The 23059-nt window shown below is 39.2% G+C and overlaps 1 protein-coding gene across 3 annotated transcripts in view; it reads left to right on the top strand.

The window, feature by feature from the left end:
* The window catches only part of atp2c1 (ATPase secretory pathway Ca2+ transporting 1), a 71072-nt gene that overhangs the window by 41696 nt on the left and 6317 nt on the right, over positions 1-23059 (top strand). For all 3 annotated transcript variants that reach the window (XM_036558467.1, XM_036558468.1, XM_036558469.1), the window contains exons 7-24: positions 1328-1436; positions 2502-2657; positions 3459-3527; positions 3672-3747; positions 3967-4033; positions 5087-5211; positions 9987-10084; positions 11226-11321; positions 13098-13187; positions 15683-15787; positions 17163-17319; positions 17426-17596; positions 18467-18564; positions 18686-18736; positions 19181-19347; positions 20767-20835; positions 21335-21451; positions 21641-21788. In XM_036558467.1, the coding sequence (XP_036414360.1) occupies positions 1328-1436; positions 2502-2657; positions 3459-3527; positions 3672-3747; positions 3967-4033; positions 5087-5211; positions 9987-10084; positions 11226-11321; positions 13098-13187; positions 15683-15787; positions 17163-17319; positions 17426-17596; positions 18467-18564; positions 18686-18736; positions 19181-19347; positions 20767-20835; positions 21335-21451; positions 21641-21788 (1969 nt within the window). The remainder of the gene's footprint in view (positions 1-1327; positions 1437-2501; positions 2658-3458; positions 3528-3671; positions 3748-3966; positions 4034-5086; positions 5212-9986; positions 10085-11225; positions 11322-13097; positions 13188-15682; positions 15788-17162; positions 17320-17425; positions 17597-18466; positions 18565-18685; positions 18737-19180; positions 19348-20766; positions 20836-21334; positions 21452-21640; positions 21789-23059) is intronic.

Raw genomic sequence — 23059 nt, 5'->3', positions numbered from 1 at the left:
GGATGAATATAGGCTACCCATATTTCAGGTGTATGGTTGTTTTGAGCATATGTAGAATGTGAGGTTATAGTTATGATGTAGTTGAGTGTTGTTAGGCTTATGTTTGATTAGAGTGAGTGTGTTTAAATATCCTTAAACAATTAAATAATCCTGTTTGTTCCACAGAACGGTGCACACCTGTCACCTGCTAAACCACTTCCCTGTCTTTTTTCTGTCATTGTTTGCCCTCTGTGGCGTTGTCTTCATTGTCTTTATCCTCCTTCCTCGAAGTCATATTCTTTAAGTCATATAAGCTTTACCTAAGGCTGTTAAAGGCGCGTTGGGTGTGTCATGATGCATCATTTGGAAGGTGATATTTCAGCCGCATTAGTTTTGAGATGCTATAATGCAGGCATGTCAAACTGGGGACCTTCCAGGCCAAAGTGCTGCAGAGATCAGCGTCTACCTTCATCTAATGCTCTGAATTCGGGTCATGAAGGCCTTAATCAGCTGATGAGCTGAATCAGGTGTGTTTAATGAGGCAGTGAGCTGAAGTCTGCAGTGTTTTGGTCTTCATGAGTCAATAATAATCGGATTTCTGCTTTACAACCAGCCAATAAACTCACAGAATAAGACGTGATGTAAACGGAAGGTAAAACTCAAACATCATGACACAGCTTTTTGTTTTTTTAAAACATCGAGTCACTTTACCTGGAAATATGAACATACATCATCTAGAAGATGAAGAATATTCAAACATTTCAGTCAAGAATGTATTTGGTTTCAGCGTCGCTCCAAAAGTGTTTTGCTGCGTCTCGCGGCGACGCTGCTCGCTTATTTCTGGTACCACTGTCTGTTTTCTCACATGCTCAGACTGAGAAATTCGAAAGAAATCAGAGTAAGAGTTTACAGCACTGTGAAATCTGATTACCGAGCTAAAATCCAGCCTCTTTATCGAATTTCTTAGTCAGATTTCTAGACCTCACTCAGATCTAGGAAATCAGAGTGTGCTGTTTACACGACCATTTGAATAATCAGATAACTGCAGAAATCCGATTATGATCGGATTATTGAGAGCATGTAAGTGTATGTTTGTTTGCTTATTTATTTATTTAGACCAAAATTAAGTTCTAGTGCTGTTTTCAAGTATGGAAATCCTAAAAAAATGTCAAATTGTTTTTATTGACTATGTTCCACTACTGTTCCAGTCACACTTCAGTGTATTTTTAAAAACGATTGAGTTGTGAAATTTGAGGTTTCATGATGCACTGACTCGCTTCCTAAATATGGCGATTGAATCATTATGAGGTCAGAGATTTTACCTCTAACTGTGCTGGTTCTCTTTCAGCATACGGGAGGGTCAGCTGGAGCACATGCTGGCGCGCGAGCTCGTTCCTGGAGATACAGTCTGTCTGTCTGTAGGAGAGAGAGTCCCTGCTGACCTGCGCCTGTTTGAGGTTTGAACAAACACACGCGCACACGCGAGCACACACACACACACACTTATGATTAAAATAAGTTTTATGCGATGTCCGTATGTGTTGTGTATGTACGTATGTGTTTAGATATGTGTTGCTGCTGTCAGAACAAAACCTCGTATCTCCAAAATGGTAACTTTACAGGAGACGGAAAAAAGCACTTTACTTTTAATGTGAGTCAATGGAATCAGACTTTTTGTCTAAGTAATTTTGGGTCTAGTAATTTTAAGTCTTTTGGCCAATTCATCTTGAAATTGACACACAATGTAAAGGGCAACAAGCATTTTCAAATTATGTCAAAAGCGGAAAACCGACAAAAGTTGAGATACAAGTCCCCCTCAAACGGCAGCGATATATGCATACACTATACATACACAATTGTTTGAAACCATTTGTCTTGGCAATAAGTGTGTTTGTCCTTGTAACAACTTATATATAACATTAGAAAATATGCAAATAAACATACATTAAAGTGAGAGTGTCTTGTGTTTTTTTTTTTTTTTTAAAAGTAGCTCATAGCTCAAAAGTAGCTCTGCTTTGAAAAGTTTAAGTTCCACATTTCTCCTTGAGGCCCCAGCCATCACGGGGATTTGTTAAATTCCACAAATTCCATCAGCAGCTCACCTGATTTAACGTAAGGCAGCACTGATTAGCCAAACTAGGTGTTGGATGATAACTACAATTAATACTGGGCTTCTTCAAAGAGAATTTTGGAAATGGATAAACACGAAGACACACAAACCCACTACTTATTGTATTAATGCTATTTGTAGTTGTTGTAATGTTAGTGTTTTTACTGAGCAAATAAACACTCACTGCTCAGATAAACTGGTTTAGAAATCATTTTCTCAGGTGCCTAAAACTTCTGCACAATATTTGTGTGTTTATGTAGACCAAAAAGCATCAAATGTATATATTTACATACATAATATTCAAAATACTTGCTGTTTTTGGTGTCTGGGGCCTGACACAGTCTCCTTTATCTTTATCTCTCTCTCTCTCTCTCTCTCTCTCTCTCTCTCTCTCTCTCTCTCTCTCTCTCAGGCGGTAGATCTGAGCCTTGATGAGTCCAGTCTTACAGGAGAAACCACACCATGCTCCAAAACATCTGCCCCTCAGCCACCTGGCAGCAACGGTGACCTCACCTCCCGTAGCAACATCGCCTTCATGGGTACTCTGGTGCGCTGTGGGAAAGCCAAGGTACAAAGATATTTTACAGCTAAATAAACAATTATTCAACCATTTCAAGGTTCGGTATGTGGGTCCACCTTCACTCTCATAACTATAGAACTTATATTCATAGTAGATACTGAATACCTCGTAGAAACTGAATAACTCATAGTTGGCACTCAATAATTCATAGTAGATACTGATTAATGTATAGAAGTTACTGAATAATTCATAGTAGGTACTCATTATTTCACAGTAAATACTGAATAACTCATAGTAGGCACTCAGTAATTTATAGTAATTCAAAGTAGGTACTGAATAATTCAGAGTAGTTCCTGAATAATAGGTCTTAAGATGATCATCATCATGTTTGTTACATAAAGGAAATGAGTGTAAAGCCATGACCACACCAGAAAGTCCTGACCTGATATGATTTAGGAGGGAATGTGTAGGTCTGAGGAGCCCTAACGTTAACTAGCTTGTTTTGCAGGGAAATTATGCTTCCTGATGAGCCATTCCTCTGTTTGTTTGTTTGTTTGTTTTTTGTTTGTTTGTTTTCCCCCTGATATGATACCTCAGTTTACCATGAATTGGCCTTTTCACCAAGCAACTTTTACTGTTTGACTGACTGTATTATTGTACCTTATGGTTTATAGTAATTTGTAAATAAGGGACATTTTTCCATATAAGAGCACACTGCACACTCAGCAGCGATATTCCATTCAAAATAGTTTCCAGTGTATGACCAGGCTTGACCTTTTGTCCTCAAAACTGTCCCCAAGTGTCTTATTTAAAAGGAAATAGACAAAGAAGTCTGTTTGTACCTTTTAGGGTATCGTCATTGGAACTGGAGAGAACTCTGAATTTGGCGAGGTCTTCAAGATGATGCAAGCCGAGGAGGTAACAGTGCACCAATCAATACTGATCAATCAGTGATTAAATGGTTTCTTTAAATGACTGTTTTTAAAGTTTTTAAAGTCTTTATATTGTTATTTGTTTTATATTATTATTTGTATGAGTTTTTGTTTCTTTCTCTTTAAACAGGCTCCTAAAACCCCCTTACAGAAAAGCATGGACCTGCTGGGGAAGCAACTCTCCCTCTACTCCTTTGGCATCATAGGTATTGCTCAAAAATGCCACGAATAAGGTTGTTTATGTAACGCCTAAATGCAGCGTTAGTTTCATTAGTGTTTGCCAATGAAGTATCCCTTAAAGACTCACCAATTAGCACTCACTACTGTTTTTATTAGCAGTTACACAGCATTTGCATTCAAGTGGCAGCATTTAATTGGCTTTAAACCGTGACTGTCTAACCCAGATGGTTTGTGCTGTTTTGCAGGGGTGATCATGATGGTGGGCTGGCTCCAGGGTAAACACATCCTGGACATGTTCACAATAGGAGTCAGGTGTGTCTCAGCATACATGCAGTATTGCATATAATACTATTGTTTATTTATTTTGCATTATTATTTTTTAAACTAATTATGTTGGTGTATAACATATGGCCAAAAGTATGTGGACACAAATCAATATAAATCTCGGTAATAAACAATGGCAGTCGAATAAGTTGTACTGAAAAGCTCAGTGACAGTTGCACCGTCACAGGATGCCACAAGTCATTTCCTGAAATGTCTGCTCTGCTAGATCTGCCTCTGTCAGCTGTTAGTGATGTTTTTGTGAAACGGAAGTGTCTAGAAGTCACAACAGCTCAGCCAGGAAGCGGAAGACCACATGAACTCACAGAGCTGGGTCACAGAGTGCTGAAGTGCAGAACACACAAAAATAATGAAAGTAAAAATTAGAGATGGGTGTAGAGCGCCTCCACTGGACTCAGTGGAAACGTGTTCTCTGGAATGATGAATGACTGTCTGGCAGTCTGATGGGATGAATCTGGGTTTGGTGGATTCCGGGAGAACGTTACCTACCGGAATGCATAGTGCCCACAGTAAAGTTTGGTGGAGGAGGGATAATGCTCTGTTGCCCCTTGATATGCTTCCACCTTTGTGTCAGGAGTTTTGGGAAGACCCTTTCCTGTTCCAGCATGATGAAGTTTGATGAGTTTGGTGTGGAGGAACTCCAGTGGAAACCTTTGGGATGAACTAGAACAGAGCTTGTGAGCCAGGCCCTCTCGTCCAACGTCAGTGTCTGACCTCACAAATGCTCTTTTGGCTGAATGGACACTTGTGGAAAGCTTTGTAGAAAGCTTCCCAGAAGAGTGGAGTGTTACAGCTGCAAAGGGGGGCAACTCCATATTACTGCCGATGGATTTAGAATGGGACGTCCAACAAGCTCGTAGAGGTGTGATGGTCAGGTGTCCTCATACTTTTGGCCATATAGTGCATGTATACATAACTACCTGTATAATTGTCATTACTTTCATTAAGCTAATGATGCAAAATAGAAGATTCACCATTAAAGGACAGAGCAACATTGAAGTAAATCCCTCTCTGTCTCCCTAGCCTTGCTGTAGCTGCTATCCCGGAGGGTTTGCCCATCGTGGTGACGGTGACGCTGGCCCTGGGTGTGATGAGGATGGTGAAGAAGAGAGCCATCGTGAAGAAGCTTCCCATCGTGGAGACTCTGGGTACGGCAGTTTTCCTTCAGTGGTATAGGAGAGAGATGGAGAAGCAGCTTTAGGTCTGGCCTGAGTGTTTTACAGCTTGGTATTTTACAGCCGCAGTACATAGGTTAGCAAACACTTCATTTTTATAAGTTTATTGCCGTGTCTTGACCCTCTGAGGATACTGTAATAAACAGAGTAGTGTGAGTGCTGGTGGTTGGTAGGAGACGTGAGCCACCAACCCAGAAGCTTGAGCTCCTCCCAGACTGTACATAGTTATGCAGCAAAGTGAAACATTTCCTTTAAGTTCATTTGTAATATACTGAAATAGTGTGACTCTCCAAAAGACACGCATGTGTTCAAACTAGAGATGACCCCAGGCTGATATCCAGTATCTTTATCACGTAACAGCAGAAAATCCTAGATTGGATATCAGAGAGGAAAAAAAACACAAATCTGATCTGGACCTGTATTCACAAAGCTTCTTAGAGAAACAGTGCTGATCTAGGATCAGATTCCTCTCTTATTTTCTATCACTTTACTGACAGGAACGGATCCTAGATCAGCACTACTTCTCTGAGTACATGCTCATAAAAACAGGCCCTGAGTCTGTAATAAATCTAGCCTGAAATATCACATAAAAACATAAAGCATGAAGTAAAATAGGCCACATAACAGCCGCATGTCCGCCAGTATTAGCATGAGAGCAAGTATGCTACAATGTATTGTAAGGAAATTATTTTATTTTATTTTATTTTAAAATAGTCTAATTTTGTACACATTTTGTGAGGCACTGTAAGTGATGTTTCTTGTAAAGAGGGTTTGTTTATTCGTCGTTCTCTTTCGGAGAACTGTAGAGATGTAGAACAGTGTCACAGGATCTGCTGAGTCATCCGACCTGTCCAACAGGATAAACGCGCCTTTTTGGTTTGGTTTTTGTCTCCCTTTTCTCACAAAGCTTAGCCGCATACGCAGATTTAGAGGCGTGGTGTGAATCTCGGTGACTAGACAGTGTCTTTTCCACAAATGATCATGTACTGAAGAGTATGTGATCAGAATTGAGACTGAACCCAAATTAAATGAGTCAAATTGAAATGATAATGAATATTAAACGTCATGAGCAGCACTTTTATTACTGGTTATTACTTTCACTGCTGTTAGTTTTCTTTAAACGCTTGAAAACATTAACGTGCTGCTTGTTTCAGTAGGTGACACTGAACGAACACCAGGAGACGGATTGTGAACGCTGTTAGATGCGAGTTAGAAGTGGCTGAGGTTTAAGTGTTCTGTAGATTTATAAACCTGGACGAGTGGCGACCTAGCAATCATAGTAGAGTCCCCCTCCTGGACAACAGAAATAAAAACGGGCCCAGAAGAACCAGGACAGGTGGCGGCCCGACAAAGCTGCGGGAACATAATTAAATACCGTCGCATGCAAAAGTTTGGGCACCCCTAATCAAATGACATTTTTTGTCAGAGTTTTGTTTATTTATAAAATAGGTTAATACCAACAGATCCCCTCCAGAGAACACACTTCTGTACATTTTAGTGCACATTTACTGTTGATTTGCTGAATTTACTATGACATAATGTGGCCTGTGCAAATATTTTGATAGAAATTAGTTTTATATTTTTCCAATACGTTGAACTGTTCGCTGTAGAGGAGCTTATTTTCACTCAAAAACAGCAAAATGTAATTTGACGGGGGTTTAAACTTCTACATACAGCTGTATATCGACATGATGGGACAAAAACTTGCATCTGTTTTTCCCATTTTCACCCTTTTTTCCCCTTTCTTTTCTTATTTTTATTTTTTTTTAACAGAATTTGTCACTCGTACGTTATGTTAAAATTTCATGATGAACTGCTCCAAAATCACTCTTCCAAAAAAATCTTGTTCCATTAACTTTCATTTACAGTTAAGAACAGTTTGTCCTTCTCCTGTCAGGTTACTATTTTGGAGATAAAGGTTAATTTTGCCCCAAACAGTGTTGATATGTAAGAATATTATAAGAATTCAACCATTTTCTAAATACTTTACACTTACAAATACAGGCGAGGCTGTAAAATGAGACCTGCTTTTTCATCTTAGGGGTTCACATGATTACAGTATGTATTTTGAAAGCTGCTAGATTGGAAAATGATGCATGTCATAAAATGACATTAGAAAATGAAATTGCAAAAAAAGAAACTTTTATTACTTTCTTGAATTGACATCTCAAGGGAAATAAGACTAACTCAGAGAAGTCCACATATTTCAGATAAATTTGACTAAAATACTGACTGTTGCCGGAAGATTGTTACTCATGAAACTGAATGTGGACTATAATTACTATAATCTGAGTATTATAAAATAATACAATATGTATAATTTTCACATGGTTTACGTAGAGTGTGTATTATATTTTAGAAAAGCTCTGATTTTACTAATGTTGTCAGCAGTGTTACAGCTTTACTGATATTGTTCAGTGAAACCGAATACGCTTAACATTCACATAGCACTCAGACAGATTTCTGATCAAATAATAAATATTTAATATAATTCATTTTTCTAGACTTGCACCCTTAAACTTGGCACCCGACAACTCGAACATCACCGCTGAAATGGACACTTTTTGGAGAACAGAAAAGTCCCCTTAGCTCCTCTTTAACACAGTTCTATCAGTAACGTCTATAAATAGCTCTGTGGGACTGAGATGCCACGTTTAGGGATGTATATTTATGGTGTGCAGGAAGGAAGAGAGTCATGTGCTTTAAAAAGCCTCATTGTCTCCACTTGATGAACATGACTATACTGGGCATGCAGGGTACAGAGGGACACAGAGTCCAGGTCCTGTCCTTCCTTTTTAATATAGAGTAATGACAATAAATAAATAATCAAATAAACTTAATAGATCCAACTAAAATAAGTAAAATAAAGAAATGAACTTGACCGAACTCTACCCCACCCCATAGTGGTCATGTAGCTATAATTAGAAAGTCTGGTAGAAGCATAGTTGGAAGTGATTGAGCGATTCAAAGCCAAGATGCATGTTTATACGTCTGTTCAGTTCGAAGTGGTTAATATTAAATATAAATGGACATACACCGATCAGGCATAATATTCTGACCACCTCCTTGTTTCTACGCTCATTGTCCATTTTATCAGCTCCACTTACTGTATAGGTGCACTTTGTAGTTCTACAGTTACAGACTGTAGTCCATCTGTTTCTCTGATACTTTGTTAGCCCCCTTTTACCCTGTTCTTCAGTGGTCAGGACCCCCATGGACCCTCACAGAGCAGGTACTATTTGGGTAGTGGATCATTCTCAGCACTGGTGGTGGTGTGTTAGTGTGTGTTGTGCTGGTCTGAGTGGATCAGACACAGCAGTGCTGCTGGAGTTTTTAAACACCTCATTGTCACTGCCACCACGTCAGTGTTAATGCAGTTGTTCTTAGTGGGCCAGTAATGTCATTTTAAGTCATAAAAAGTGGGGAAAAAAGATTACGTAACAATTAAAAATCTAAGAATTAAACATTTTCCAATTATAACCAATATAAATATTAATACAGATGTACAAATAAAAATGTCACAGTAGCAGGCGTCATCGTTTAGAGTTGTGTTGAAGCTTCTCAGGATGCTTTCACCTGCCTTGTTTGGTGAGGACCATCACACCTTTTCGTTAATTCACTCCGTTTTGACGTGTGTGAACACCCCACTGGTATTCCAGTCTGCAACAAACGGCTGAACCAGGACTGGCAAAAAAATCACTGGTCTCGGTCCGCTTCAAACATTTCACTGCTGGTGGAAATGGGTTCTGTGATCAAACAAGGGAACTCACCAGTAGAGATGGCTTTTCTTCTCTTCTAGCCGCACTTTCAGTGCTGTACACTTAATATAATCTGCTTGTTTAAATGTCTGACACTTTACAGACTCTCATTTGCTCTCATGTCCTTCCTGCAAAACGATTTGCGTCGGTTAAAAACGACAGGCGAGCCTTACAATAATAGCGAAGATCTATGTTTGACTTCAGGACATTAAACGCGAGCATCATCAACCTGAATGGTTAACCTCAAACTGATAAGCCAATGACCAAGCAGATATCAAGGAAGGTTTGTAACGCTGATCCAGAAGCCCACTGAGAGGAGTGTGAATCACCAAAACCCTCAAAACTAAAGAGACGTCCTGAGACCGAAATGTTACAAAGACAGTGGGTTATTTTCAGTGAAAACACCATGAACTGCAGCTCCAAATCACAGTCCACATCTACCTCGTACATTTCTACCCCCCCCCTTTTTTTGGTAGCATCACTGCGACTATGTTGTGTTTGTTTTGTTTTGTTTTTATAAACGTTATGGTTTTTAACATAACAGTAATTGTGATTTCTGTGATTGAACAGGTCTGATCTTTTTCAGGCCCTAGTCCTCAGGTTTTCAGTGTCAGCGCTTAAGAAAAGAAAAAGAAAATTACATAAAAAAAGCTGATTTTACACCTTAAACAACTTAAACAATTTAAGTTTGAAGTAAGCACAAGAGGTAAAGTAGTTCACCTGAGATGCAGCTTTTTCCCACCACATATCTATAACGGTAATCCCAAGTTCCTCCCAGTTTTCTTTGAGGGGAATTATAAAAAAAAAAAAATTCTAGATAATAAAAATGATTTATATGATTGAAAGGTACTTCCTCTAACACTAGGTAATCTATTTAAAATGATGGTGCCGACATTGGTACGGCCTCCAGATGGATTCATGAACCATTTGGAATTTATTTCATTTGTATTTTTATCTTATTTCTTTGTGTTTATTTGTTTCTCCTCGCAGGCTGCTGCAATGTGATCTGCTCTGATAAGACGGGAACCCTGACAAAGAACGAAATGACTGTCACTCATATCTTTACCTCGGATGGACAGCACGCAGAGGTAAAGGCTCAGACTCTTGTCTACATTCAGTTTGTGTTCTGCGTGTGTTCTAGCTCAGAGGTTCTCAACAACCAGGCTGCTGTCCGGTGCCGGGCTGTGAATCGTTTCATGGTAGGCTGCAACACTGTCTGTGTTTACATGCAAAGATTTTCTCCAATCCGATTGAACACGTATCCCGATTATGGATTAAGACTAAGGTGTTTATTCTCACTCTACTCAACAATCTGGAGGAGAATCTCCGTTTACATGCTCACTACAAGTAATCAGAACCAAAATGACACGCATGCATAGAGAACCACTTAGTGTAGACGTTACCATGACAACCAGCATCACATGAGTCCAGTCAGAGTGAGACGAGCAGCAGTGAGCAGCGCTTGTGTTTTTAACTGCTTTAAAATGATGTCAGACTCAGGAAAACGTCCTTCACATGTCCTTATTAAAGAAGGCCGAGAGGAGGACGTCGTGTTCTGAGACACATAAGCTGGACGTCCGTCCCACCGCCGTCTTTTAAAGATCAGAGCAGAAACTTAAATTTTCCGATAGGGAATGTAATCAGATACAGACGTTTACGCGGATATTATTCTTCTATTTAACGGATTATTTACAGGATTACCCGCCTCGTTCAGTCAGACCTAGACTGTATTCCAAATGGCCTCAATCAGACTAGACTATTCCGACTGAGGTGTTTACATGGACGGATTGTTTCGAGTGAGCGGATTATTAGTCGGATTATTAATGGATTATCAGGCTGCATGTAAACATGGCTACTGTGGAAATTCACAGTTTTATTATCATTAATATGATTAATGTCATTATAGTAGGATTAATTTTAAACATATCAGTGCACATCGTGTCTGTACTTTGACTGCATGTATGTTGATATCGGTTGCTTTCAGCTGAAGGCTAAAGTAAAGTGAAGTAAATTTTGGTAACCAGAATTAACAAACATTTTATTGGGGCTGCAAACTCAGAAAAACCATCAAAGACAAGAACAGAAATGACACCAAGATTAAAATAAAGCATCATTCAATCAAAAATATGATGACTGTGCATTTAGATCCTTCTAGAGGAGAATCACCAGGTGAGCCACATTTGCAGCAGCAAGCGTGTTCTTATGTGTTTGTCTGATCTGTGTTTGCAGGTGACCGGTGTGGGCTATAACAGCGCCGGAGAGGTTTTGCTGGACGGTGAGGTGGTGCACGGCTTTTCCAACACGTGCATTAGCAAGATCGTGGAGGTGAGATGCAGCGCTGATGCACACCAGCGTTCATTTTGTCATAATCACTGAAATGCTGGTCAACAAAGAGTTGTTAATTGAGATGAGAATGCAAAAAAAGATCATATTCCAGTTTTTCACAAGTGCTGTAACATAATGCATCACCAAAATGCATCTCTTTCTGGCCAAAGCAATCAGCAATCAGTCAAAAGCATGTAAACTAATAGAACACTGCTTTTAAAACACAAGCAAATCTGTCAAATACACAAACGCTACTGATGATCAGCTAAATACTCGCACACTCAATTAAAAATATTCTTAGATCCACACATTAAAAAAATATATATGGGGGCTCCTGAGTGGCGCACCCGTCTAAGCGTTGGCTCTATCATCAGGAGATCACGAGTTCGATCCCTGGTGATGCTGCAGCCATCCGTAGCCGGGAGTCCGAAAGAGCACAACTGGCCTCGCTCTCTCTGGGTGGGTGGGATGGCTGCCCTTCTCCCCCCATCACTCACTCAGCGCGATGCTAGTCAGCGCAGGCGTCTGTTAGCTGACGTAACAGATCTGGCGGTTGGCGCTTTCCTCTGAGCGCGTTCGGCTGTCCAGTGACGTTGCATGAGCGGCAGCTCGAAAAGAAGCGGTGGCGCTTCACAGGTCTCGGAGGAAGCCTGTGTTAGCCTTCACCCTCCTAGCGTTGATAGCATCGTGTGATTGGGGGAGTCCTAACTAGTGGGTGGAATTGGAGACGACTAAATTGCATGTATGTATGTATATATATATATATATATATATATATATATATATATATATATATATGCATGTAGGTAACATCTTTGTACAAATTGAAGGGTCTGAATTGTTGTCTTTTATTTATGGAGATTTTTATTAGTTTTGGGGGAGAAAAAAAAATCAAGCATAAATGTTCTCTAGGAAGAATCTCATCACTGTCGCACAAAACCCCTCCAATTTTGTTTTTATTACTTTTTTAGATAATTTGAAAACTCAGTTATCCCTTCCATTGTTACTGAAATTTTATGATTAACAGACTAATAGAAATGGTTTAAGCTTCCTTAGAACAAATCATGTTCCATTAACTTTACATTCCTTAACGTTTGTTTTTCTCTGCTCTCACAGCAGCGATTATATTTGTGTACATTCACAAAGAAAGTAGTGTGAATTTATTGTGCCTCAGCACTGCATCGGAGGAGGACCAGAAGAGGTCACGTGTGATCCTGTATCTACTTTGTTCAGACAGTGTGGGGCCATAACTACAGCGTCATTCTATGATCTTATCAAATGATAGTCTCCTCCATCAAAATAGAAAAGAAAGGCAGAAGTGCAGTGATGTGAATGATCGGTCATCTGTGCTCTTGCTCTGGTTTTTACTTGATCTTTACATTTGGCCAAAAATACCCTTTTTTATGTGTTCAAGCTCTGTGTCCAGGTTTTCTCAGCGTGCATTAACTGTTAAGCTTATCAGAGTGTAAAGCACAACAGGAATGTATTGATTCATTGCATTGACTGGACTTCTGTGTGACAGCGTGAGGCTCACTGTGCTTTGTAATAAAACTTGTGTTTACTGTAAACGTGTTCAGTAGTTCTGCAGTTTGTGTGTGTGATGAGATTATTGCCTAAATTTTTGTCAAAAGTTTTTCTTTTGGTATCTGATGAAAGATCTGAGTAGTTGGCAAGTGGGGAATTGATTTTAGTGTCATCATACTGAAAGTGTACAGTGATGCTGCCGCACAGGGGTTTTTAAGTGTGTGACGTCTCTGCTCTGCATGTTTCCTCCAGGCTGGCTGTGTGTGTAACGATGCTGTGATCAGGAACTGTACGCTGATGGGACGACCAACAGAGGGCGCTCTCATCGCCCTGGCCATGAAGGTAGTCACACTTATTAAATGAATAGCTGGGCAAAAAACCAACACTGAAAAAAAATTGGAAGCATTATCGTCACAAGTGTAAATTTAGGGGTTAGGGTTTGGGACAGACACCTCCCAACAGAACGTATCCTATAAATGATGATTTTGTACTTTTTGTGACCATTATTTTTCCCCCAAAATAGTTTAATAAATACATGACATCAAATTATTCAACAACACCTCTTTTATGTGAAACAGTTTCTGTGCTTCCATATAAAATTCTGTTTAGTCTATTTTTGCCTCAAATAGTCTAAAAATGTCAAACGGTGCAGCCATCCAACCATACATGTTGATTACGTAAACTTTTGAAAAAGGTAATTTAATTAAATAAAGTTCTAAATAAAATATTTTATTGCAAAACCCTGTTGCAAAATAAGGCAACTTTAAAAGTGCTTAACTCACTTAAAAGCTTTTGTCCACAAGTTCTTACTTCCTCAAAAGTCAGGCGGCACAGCCAAAAACAAAGGACCTTTATTTTGACATGGTTTAACGAAAGAGGGCCCAGGGTATTGCATCCCAAAGAAGACCTCAAGTGGCCTTCATGATGCAACACCAAGGTCACAGATTTAGTAAAAAATGTAATGTTTGAGTTGCGGTTAGAACAGTTCAGTTTACCATATCAGGTGAACTGACCTCAGGAGAACCATGAAAATGTGGAATTTTTGTTATAACGGTTATTTATTTGAGAAAGTATAAGTATAAACTCAAGTTGAAGGACAAAGGTTTCTACGGGTGTCATAGCAGATGCCTGTTTAATTTGAAATTAGTCTGAAAAGTCAGGCGGCGCAACCAGACCAGCATAGTATAAAAACTGAAACAGGCAATTAAGAGCTCTGATAACACTGACTATACTTAAGATCAGCCAATGCACATATGTATAAATCCAAATATAAATGCATACATCATGTCCTTTTTTATGTTTTTTAAAAATTGCAGTTTTTGAAAACCTTACTTGTCTTTGACCCACATATTTAGCTTATTACAATCTCTATTAATGCCTTGGGTTATATAGATCAGAACGTAGTCCTTGAAAAAACTGATTTTTTTAGGATTTTTTCCAGAGATTCTTAACAGATTTTCGACTTCAATGCAGAAATATTACAGCACAGCATGTCTTGGCTGATTAGCTGTGTTCAAGGTAAGGAGGGAGGGAACATCAGGTTCCTCCTCGTGTTCAGTTCTCTCTCCTGCTCTCCAGTAAGTCACTGTGCCACATTTACCCACTGACTGCCCATCTATTACACTCAAAGCCAGCTTTATATTTACACTCAGACTGACCTGTGGCCACTCAGTGTTTCTAATCTGCTCTGATACAGAGTCTGACAGTAGAACAATAACTAAATACACAAAGCATAGCCGGATATTCCGCTCGATGTTGAGTGGCTGGGTAAACGCAGGCAGCTCCCACAAGTCAAATAAGGTGACCACAGAGTGGCTGTGAGCAGAGCCGTAAGATCATCACACTGTAATAGTGTGATGTAAAAACTGTAATTTTATTTTATTTATTTATCAAACCTCTCTTTTTTGCACATCCCTAATAATGTACCTATTTCGTTGCTTTATTCATTTCCCATTCCTCCAGAAACGTGTTTGATTTCACTTTAATTTTATTTCATTAATTTATCATATTCTTTATTTAAGCTCATTATGTTTCAATGCAAATCTGTTTTTCACAAATGAAACCAGAGTAATAAGTACTTGTGTGACTGAACACGGACGATAAACAGTAAGACAATAAAATGGTGAAATAGACCTTCAAATAAAATACAAGAAAGTAATAAGAAAGACAATAAAATCAGTAAACTAAAAATTAAGAGAACAATCAAAGCAAGCAACTAAAAAAATTAAAATGAATTAATGAAAACACAAACAGGGCAGAAATAATTGTAAAGTAGAAGTGTAAACGTTGGGAGAAATGGGTGATTATTTAAATTAATATAATTAAATAATTATATATATATATATCTCGCTGCTGTCCGATCTCCGCTGATCTCCATCTCTGTGTTTCAGTTTTTGACATAGTTTGAAAATGCCTGTTGTCCTTTACATTGTATGTAAATTTCACGATGAATGGACCAAAAGAAACGACCCAAAATTACTTCTGGTTCCATTGACTTGCATTAGAAGTAAAGTAGGTTTTTTCCTTCTCCTGTAAAGTTACCGTTTTGGAGATATTTGTTCTGATAGCAGTCATATATTATGTGCTTTTCTCATTTTCTCTTGCTGCTCCGTCCTCACTGATTACAGAAAACCACAGATTTGAGCTTTGCTGGTTCTCTTGTAGTTTTTTCCAAGTGACTTTTTTACAGCTGTTCTGATGTCAGCTGAGAACCTGTCACTGCTGGTTCAGCCTCATCGCTGTTTCCACATTGAATCTCCTAAATCTCCTCTGCAACTGTGGTTTCCTATTGAAGTGGGCGTTCATGTGTGTGTGTGTGTGTGTGTCTTTGTGTGTAGATGGGTCTGGAGAGCTTGCAGCAGGAGTTTGTGAGGTTGGAAGAGATTCCTTTCTCCTCTGAGCAGAAGTGGATGGCTGTTCGCTGCGTCCACCGCACTCAGCAGGTCAGTGCTGGCCCTGTTGCTGTGGGGCTGTGCTGATATCTTTCATATCTGCTCATGCTGACACACAAACATGTATAAAATGTAGAAATTGGGACCTCATCCACCTGGATTAGCATCATGGAGAAATGTACATGTTCACATTTCTTTCTGTAGGATAACAAGTGCAGGAAAATGCATAAAATGCCGATATTTTCATGCAATAGCCCAAAACATTCTGCTTTTCTGGAGTTTAGTAAATCAAATGCCAGTCAAATCTGAACGTCTCTCCGATGCTGACCTTTGTTTTTTAAGCAATTATCTGCTTATACAGATCATCGTGCTTTACATTGAACAGATTTAATTAAACTAAATCAGAGCTTCAGGCAAATTATATCTATACAGGATGAGACGTTTGTCCTGATGTTTAAAATGTCATTCCAGACGATCAAGTCACCCCTCATTAAAATCCAGTCATTGGGCCGTAGTCACGTTTGTGAAGAGGTAACACTCAAAGGAAATACAATATATTATAAATTAGCTGACAAAAAATAGAGGGATAAATGGATCGATCGATCGATCACTTCATTAATCCCAGAGGGACAGTCTCCTATTGCAGCAGTACAAAGCACAGTAAAGAGCAAACAGGAGCAAAATAGTGTGTTGCCGTACACTAATTACAGATATATAAAAAGGAAGTAGAGATAAATAATAGGATAAAATATACTAAACAATGAGTAATGTGTGGATGCATAAACAAAGTGACAGTGCAATGTGCAATATTAGTAGACAAATAAACAAAATAAACAGTGTCAGGGCCGTATTAGTTATGATAAACAAAGTGCCAGTGCAGTATTAGATATGATAAAGTGGCAGTGTAATGACATAAGATATGCTAAATAAAGTGGCTGTGCAAAAAAATGTCTTAAGATAAAAATGGATGGTGAGAATCCACATTTCAGTGAAGAATGCACTTCAAATGTCTCAAACGCTCATATAAGAAATACAGATACTTCAGCAAATCTGATAAGATGCTTTATTGTCGCTGCACAGAGTACCAAGAAATTGGCCAGCAAGCCTAACAATGCTGTAACAAAAAAACATTAAACTAGGAATAAAAGAAAAATATAAGCTAATATGAAATGCAAGCTATTAAATGGAAAAGACTATATAATTGAAAATTATAAAAATAATAAATTATATAATATAAATTTATAAAAAAAGTAAAATAAAGGGTAAATATAAAAGAATGTAGCAGCTATGATCTTGCACATGAGGGTATAGCACATTTATGGATGATAGTGACTCTGTGTGTTCCTGTGTTCCTAAGCATAGGTCTCTGTGCTGTTTTAACATTTCAGAGTAATAAGTATCATTTTTCTAATGTTGTGAACTGCAGGACAAGCCTGCGGTGTTCTTTGTGAAAGGAGCTTTCGAGCAGGTCATCCGCTTCTGCACTACCTACCACAGTAAAGGAGTCGCACTTCCACTGACCAACCAGCAGAGGGAGCTGTACCAGCAGCAGAAAAGCTACATGGGCACAGCCGGACTCAGAGGTTCAGAGGAAGCCTGCTTGTTGGAATTCTTGTATACTGTTTGTTTAACACTCGTGGTTAAAATGCTCGTCCCTGCGTGTGACGCTGCTGTTCTCTCTGGCTGCAGTCCTAGCGTTCGCCTCTGGGGGAGAGATGGGCGCTCTCACATTCCTGGGCCTGGTGGGCATCATTGACCCTCCGAGAGCGGGGGTGAAGGACGCCGTGGCGACACTTATCAGCTCTGGGGTGGCGGTCAAGATGATCACCGGCGATTCCCAGGAGACAGCCGTGGCCATCGGTGAGATTTTCTCTTCATTCAGCATAGTAAAAGTAAATAAAATAAGGCCGTGATGGACTAAAATCCAGTCTGCTGCTTAAAACTACAGTGTACGAAAAGACATCTTAACAAGTGAAGTCATCTTAAATGCAGCCTAAATTGGCTGTAGGAATATTATAAGATTGTTTCTTATTTTTAGATTTTTGTATTTTTAAGTCATTTTATCTCAGTGTATTGGCATAGTTTTTCTTGTTTCAGGCATATTTTTTAAAATAAGCTAAATCTGCCAACGTAGTGAGAGAATTTCACTTAAGAAAATTACTTAATACAAGTAAAAAGTCTAGAAATTCAACAATCACAAAATCAATATGTTAGGTGTTTTGACTAGAGTTAAGATATTGTTTTGATTTGACAGCATGATGTTGATTTTATACTAAATATATACACCTCGTATCTGCAAAATGGTAACTTTACAGGAGAAGAAAAAAACCTACTTTACTTTTATTGTAAGTCAATAGAACCAGACTTTTTACCCCAAGTAATTTTGGGTCATTTCTTTTAGTCCATTCATCATGAAATGATGATTACAACGAAAAGGGTAGCAGATATTTTCAAATTACTGAAAAACGACAACAATGGTGTGTGTGTGTGTGTATGTATGTATGTATGTATGTGTATATATATATATATATATATACATACACACACACACACACACACACACATGTATATACCAGCTCATATGTATGTGTGTATGTGCTACAATACAGTATGTGGTAATAAGTCATATTGTCCACTCCAAGAAACAGTTAATTAATCAGCGCAGTACACAGAAAACCATCAGAGACGTGATGAAATACTGGATAATACATTTTCTCTTTCGCGCCCCAGCGAGTCGTCTGGGTCTGTACACTAAAGGATCTCAGTGTTTGTCTGGCGAGGAGGTGGATCTGATGGACATCCAGCAGCTCTCACAGATCGTATCGAGGGTAATCACACTTAATCATTCTCCATCATCATGATGTTCTTCAGCTTTAGCACATATGCTCCGTTCTCCAAGTTCTGTTAGTGCTTAGTCATGAAACGAGCTGGTGTTTTGTCTCATGGCAGATTGTGGTGTTCTATCGAGCCAGCCCCCGACACAAACTGAAAATAGTCAAGGTGAGTAAAGCAGTACAATGATTAGTGCTGTTATTGTTATGTTTAGAGTGAAATTGTTCATTGTAGAGAAACTTAATGACTCAGATTTCTGTACAGTGATGGTAGGAAAACAGAATGTCTCAGACATCAGGCAGCATTTTCATAACCCTTTCATGCAGTTACTCTAGTAGTGTGAGGGAGCTTTAACCACTTTAAATTTAGGTGGAATTCCCGTTTGAAGACTTCTAGTTAAGGCAGTACAGTTGAACTGAACTGAAACTGTTCAGACCTTTTTTAATTTGACTGAATGAAGTGTTTTCTGAAAAGCTTTTAAGTTTTGCCTCAGTTGCTGCTGCACCTTCTTCTTGTTTTTCCTCTTAGTGCCTTTTCTCTAATGTATATGAATACATTTCTTGTTTTTTCTTCTGATTGTGAATATCTTTTGTGTTTGTTTTCCGCCCTCAGTCCCTGCAGAATATCGGGGCTGTGGTTGCCATGACGGGTGATGGAGTGAACGATGCTGTAGCGCTGAAGGCGGCGGATATCGGCGTGGCGATGGGGCAGACGGGCACGGACGTGTGCAAGGAAGCCGCTGATATGATCCTGGTGGACGACGACTTTCAGACCATCATGTGAGCCACGGCTGCTGAACTCACGGTTTTATTCTGTGGTGTTCTAAACTTATTCTGGGACGTTCGGTCCCAGTTCAGTTTGTAGGTCACTTTAGAGAAGTGTTGTTCAACCAGAAGTCAAACCAAAAAGTTTTACACAGTTTTTTTCCCTGAATCAGCCAAAAAATTGTTGATGTTTGAAGTGTGCTTCTTTGGTTTTACACTGAAGCTACAGGGTTAATGTAGCTTATGGACGCCAATTGTGCTTAAGTCTAGTGTTTTGCACCAATACTGTATCTGTATTGGCACTGATACTGGCACTCAAACGCAGTATCGAGATCTGTGATGGGAATACCGATATATGACCGATACTGCAAAGCAGTTTCTGCATGCGTGTGTGCCAGTAGACAGAAGTTGACAACACGTCGGTGATGTGGGCTGACATGCAGCAGTAAAAACGCTCATGGCAGCATTTGGTAAAAAAAAACACGCTAATGGAGCTGCTTACCTGAAAGGCTGAGCTGCTTCTTTCAGTAATCGCTTGTCTGCCGCTGTGTGGTCACTCACAGTCTGAGTTAACCGCCTTAATGATAGCATTTAGCCTTGATTTAGCCTTCAGCGTAGCAGCCTACTAGCCCAGCCTGTGCATCCACTAGGCCCACCTGTGGTGCACCTCTGTCAGTCAGCTGTATCACTCAGCAGCGGGGTCTCCCGGTCAAGCTTGTCGCTTCAACCGGGCCAGAAAAAAACACAAAGTCACTGATACTGACAGCGTGAACAGTGATATTTACTGAACTGACGCTCAGAGATGCAGCGCGAGTGAATAAGACGCACGTCTGAGACAAACGACTCAAGAAATTTGGAAGTGAAACAACATTCAGCTCCGTTGTTAAACCAGAGAAGCTGCTGTGTGCTGATGTGTAAACACCACAGGTTCATCTGTTTACTGTCCAGCTCTGTTTTTCACTGTTCTGCGCAATAAAGATGTTTAACAACTTATGTCAATGTAAAATACGGTTCTTAGTACTAATGATATAATAGTAAATACTAAATATTCACAGTAAATAACCAAAAATAAGTTGTCTTAAAGCCACCTAGCCGAGTAGGTTTTTTTGTGTTTGTGATGCAGAACACAGATTTTACCAAAATAAAATATTTTGAAAATGTAACTTTATACTGTATGAAACTCTGTTATAAACTCGGTCTAAAGTACACTAGCATAGCTGAAACCAGTAGCATGAGAAATTAAATAAATTTAAATTTTGTCCATTCTTTTGTCCATCATAGACAACATTGCATTATGTGTTGTCGTTTGTGCCGAAGAAAACTTCAGAATCCAAATACGTTTGGACTGGTGGGCTACATTTGGGTACATTTTGATGTTATTTTTCACGTTAATGAGCTGTTGGTGTTGAACCCTGTTTCTGTTGTTTACTCCAGGTCGGCCATAGAGGAGGGCAAAGGCATTTACAACAACATTAAGAACTTTGTCCGTTTTCAGCTCAGCACGTGAGTATTTAAGATCGCTTCGTTCACTGAAAGAGGGATGGTAGAAAATGTCAATGCAACATAGTATCAAAATATTTTGTTTAAAAAGGTTTTGAAGGAATAATATTCAGTCAGAAGTAATAAATCACAGTTAAGCACTTCATATCATACCGCAGTAACATGATGGTGTTTTAGTGATTTCCACTAAAACACTATCCTACTATATCAATTCTATATCAGTATGTCAATTCCATTGTGATCACTATATTAATTCCAGACCAGAAGGCAACACAGGGACAAAGCTTTTATCTTCAGACTGCCTGATGGAGGTGCTGTTGAGCAGAAAAGTTGTGTACTTGTCTGTAAAACTTGTCCCACCTTTCAGTAGACCTCTCTTAAGGCCCTTTCGAGCCGTTGGCTTAGCTAGAGCACTGTCTTCTGGATGAATAAAATCCTTTAGATTACTTGAATTTATTTGTTTTTCATTATAAATGCTATTGTTTGATTCCTGTGTCCTCAGGAGCATAGCTGCCCTCACGCTCATCTCTCTGGCGACACTCATGAACTTCCCGAACCCACTGAACGCTATGCAGATCCTCTGGATCAACATCATCATGGACGGACCACCTGCTCAGAGGTAACCAACACGCTGCGTACAGGCTACAGATTCGCACCACAGACAGACTTGATGTTCTAATACTCTGAGAAATCACAGCACCTTACATAACCTCACCACACGAGGCATTTTCAGTCCATACTGTGCAGCTCTAGTTTATACAACATCTGTCTGTAACGTTTCCGATCTTGTTGCTGTTGTTGGCTGCAGTTTGGGCGTGGAGCCTGTAGATGGCGACGTGATCCGGAAGCCCCCGCGGAACGTGCGGGACAGCATCCTCACCCGCAACCTGATCGTGAAGGTGCTGGTCTCGGCCTTCATCATCGTCTGCGGCACGCTCTTCGTCTTTTGGAGAGAGGTGTGTTAACAGGTTTAACTCATTTTCCAGCAGCGTTTCTTCACTCTACACCCGTGTTTTCACTGCCCTGTACCAGTTTCCTCAAACTGCATCGCGTAACCAAGAACTAAAATTTACAAGGACTAAAATATGGGCAAAATTCAGGCATCAAGGTGCTGCTACTGTTGTTTTTAGCTCTGTTTTATAATTTTAGCCTGTGTTTATAGATAATAGAGTTTCATCCAGTGTCAGAAACCATGTAATCTATAATCTGTTAGATTACTGAACAATTCTGCATGGTTTGAAGCGAGTATGTGATGGTTTAGGTTCATTTAGGTAATTTAGCAATTAGCACCATGCTGATTAGTGAGGTGAAAGGTTTTATTGTTTAACTTCGTTTGCCTCATAGCTCTGTTGTGAAACTACAGAAGCATCAATTGATTACATTTGGGGAAAAATGTAGATTTGACCTTTTTCATTCAAATAAGTACTTTGGCCGCACTTTATTTGAATGGTTCCCTATAGATGCTCTACAGATACTTAAATCACTAACAGACTTTCTGGTGATGTTCAGTTGATTATCAACAACATTATGGGTTAGGAGTAGGTGTAGGTTTTGCCTCCAGGTTAGATTAGGGTTACTGTTAGGGTTTAGGATAGAGTTGATAAACTCTTTCACACCGAGCTTGAAGTTTAGTTGCATTTAATGGAAATTTAGTTGAATCTTACTTTAACCCTTTGATGTTCTGCTCAACCATTTGGTAGAGCACATTTTGAGTCACTATATACGCCACAAAGTGCCATCTTGACTGGTTGATGTGAATATTTTAAAAATTGTGGGTTCAAAAAAAGGAAAAAAAAAAAACCACCAGTTGTTTTTATTATTGCTCCAAACAAATAAAAAATACAAAAAATAAAATTCCTTTGCTTTTTTCTTGGTGAGGACATTAAAGGTTTAAAGATACACTGAGTATTTACAAGCATCTAGAATGGACCATCCAAATATTGTATTCTATTTACTGTCACCATGCAAAAGTTGGAGAGCTTTTATTTATTTCCAGTTAAAACACCCATTGAGCACACGATATCAGTTTTTAGGAGATATTTGTAAGTAGATTAGATAAGATAATCCACTTGCATCATGAAGGAGAAAGTCAAAGGAAAAAAAGTGGAAAAACAGGAGTTTCCAGAACTGGAGATCAAAAGACAATTAAAAGCTACAGAGAAAAAATTTCTTTGGGAGACTGAAAGTGAGTCTCCTGACTGGAAGCTGTAATAAAGGGAAAGCGTGG

This window comes from Colossoma macropomum, unplaced genomic scaffold (genome assembly GCF_904425465.1).
Source record: "Colossoma macropomum unplaced genomic scaffold, Colossoma_macropomum, whole genome shotgun sequence".
NCBI classification, from domain to species: Eukaryota; Metazoa; Chordata; class Actinopteri; order Characiformes; family Serrasalmidae; genus Colossoma; species Colossoma macropomum.
This window is presented reverse-complemented; position numbering and strand designations above follow the sequence as displayed.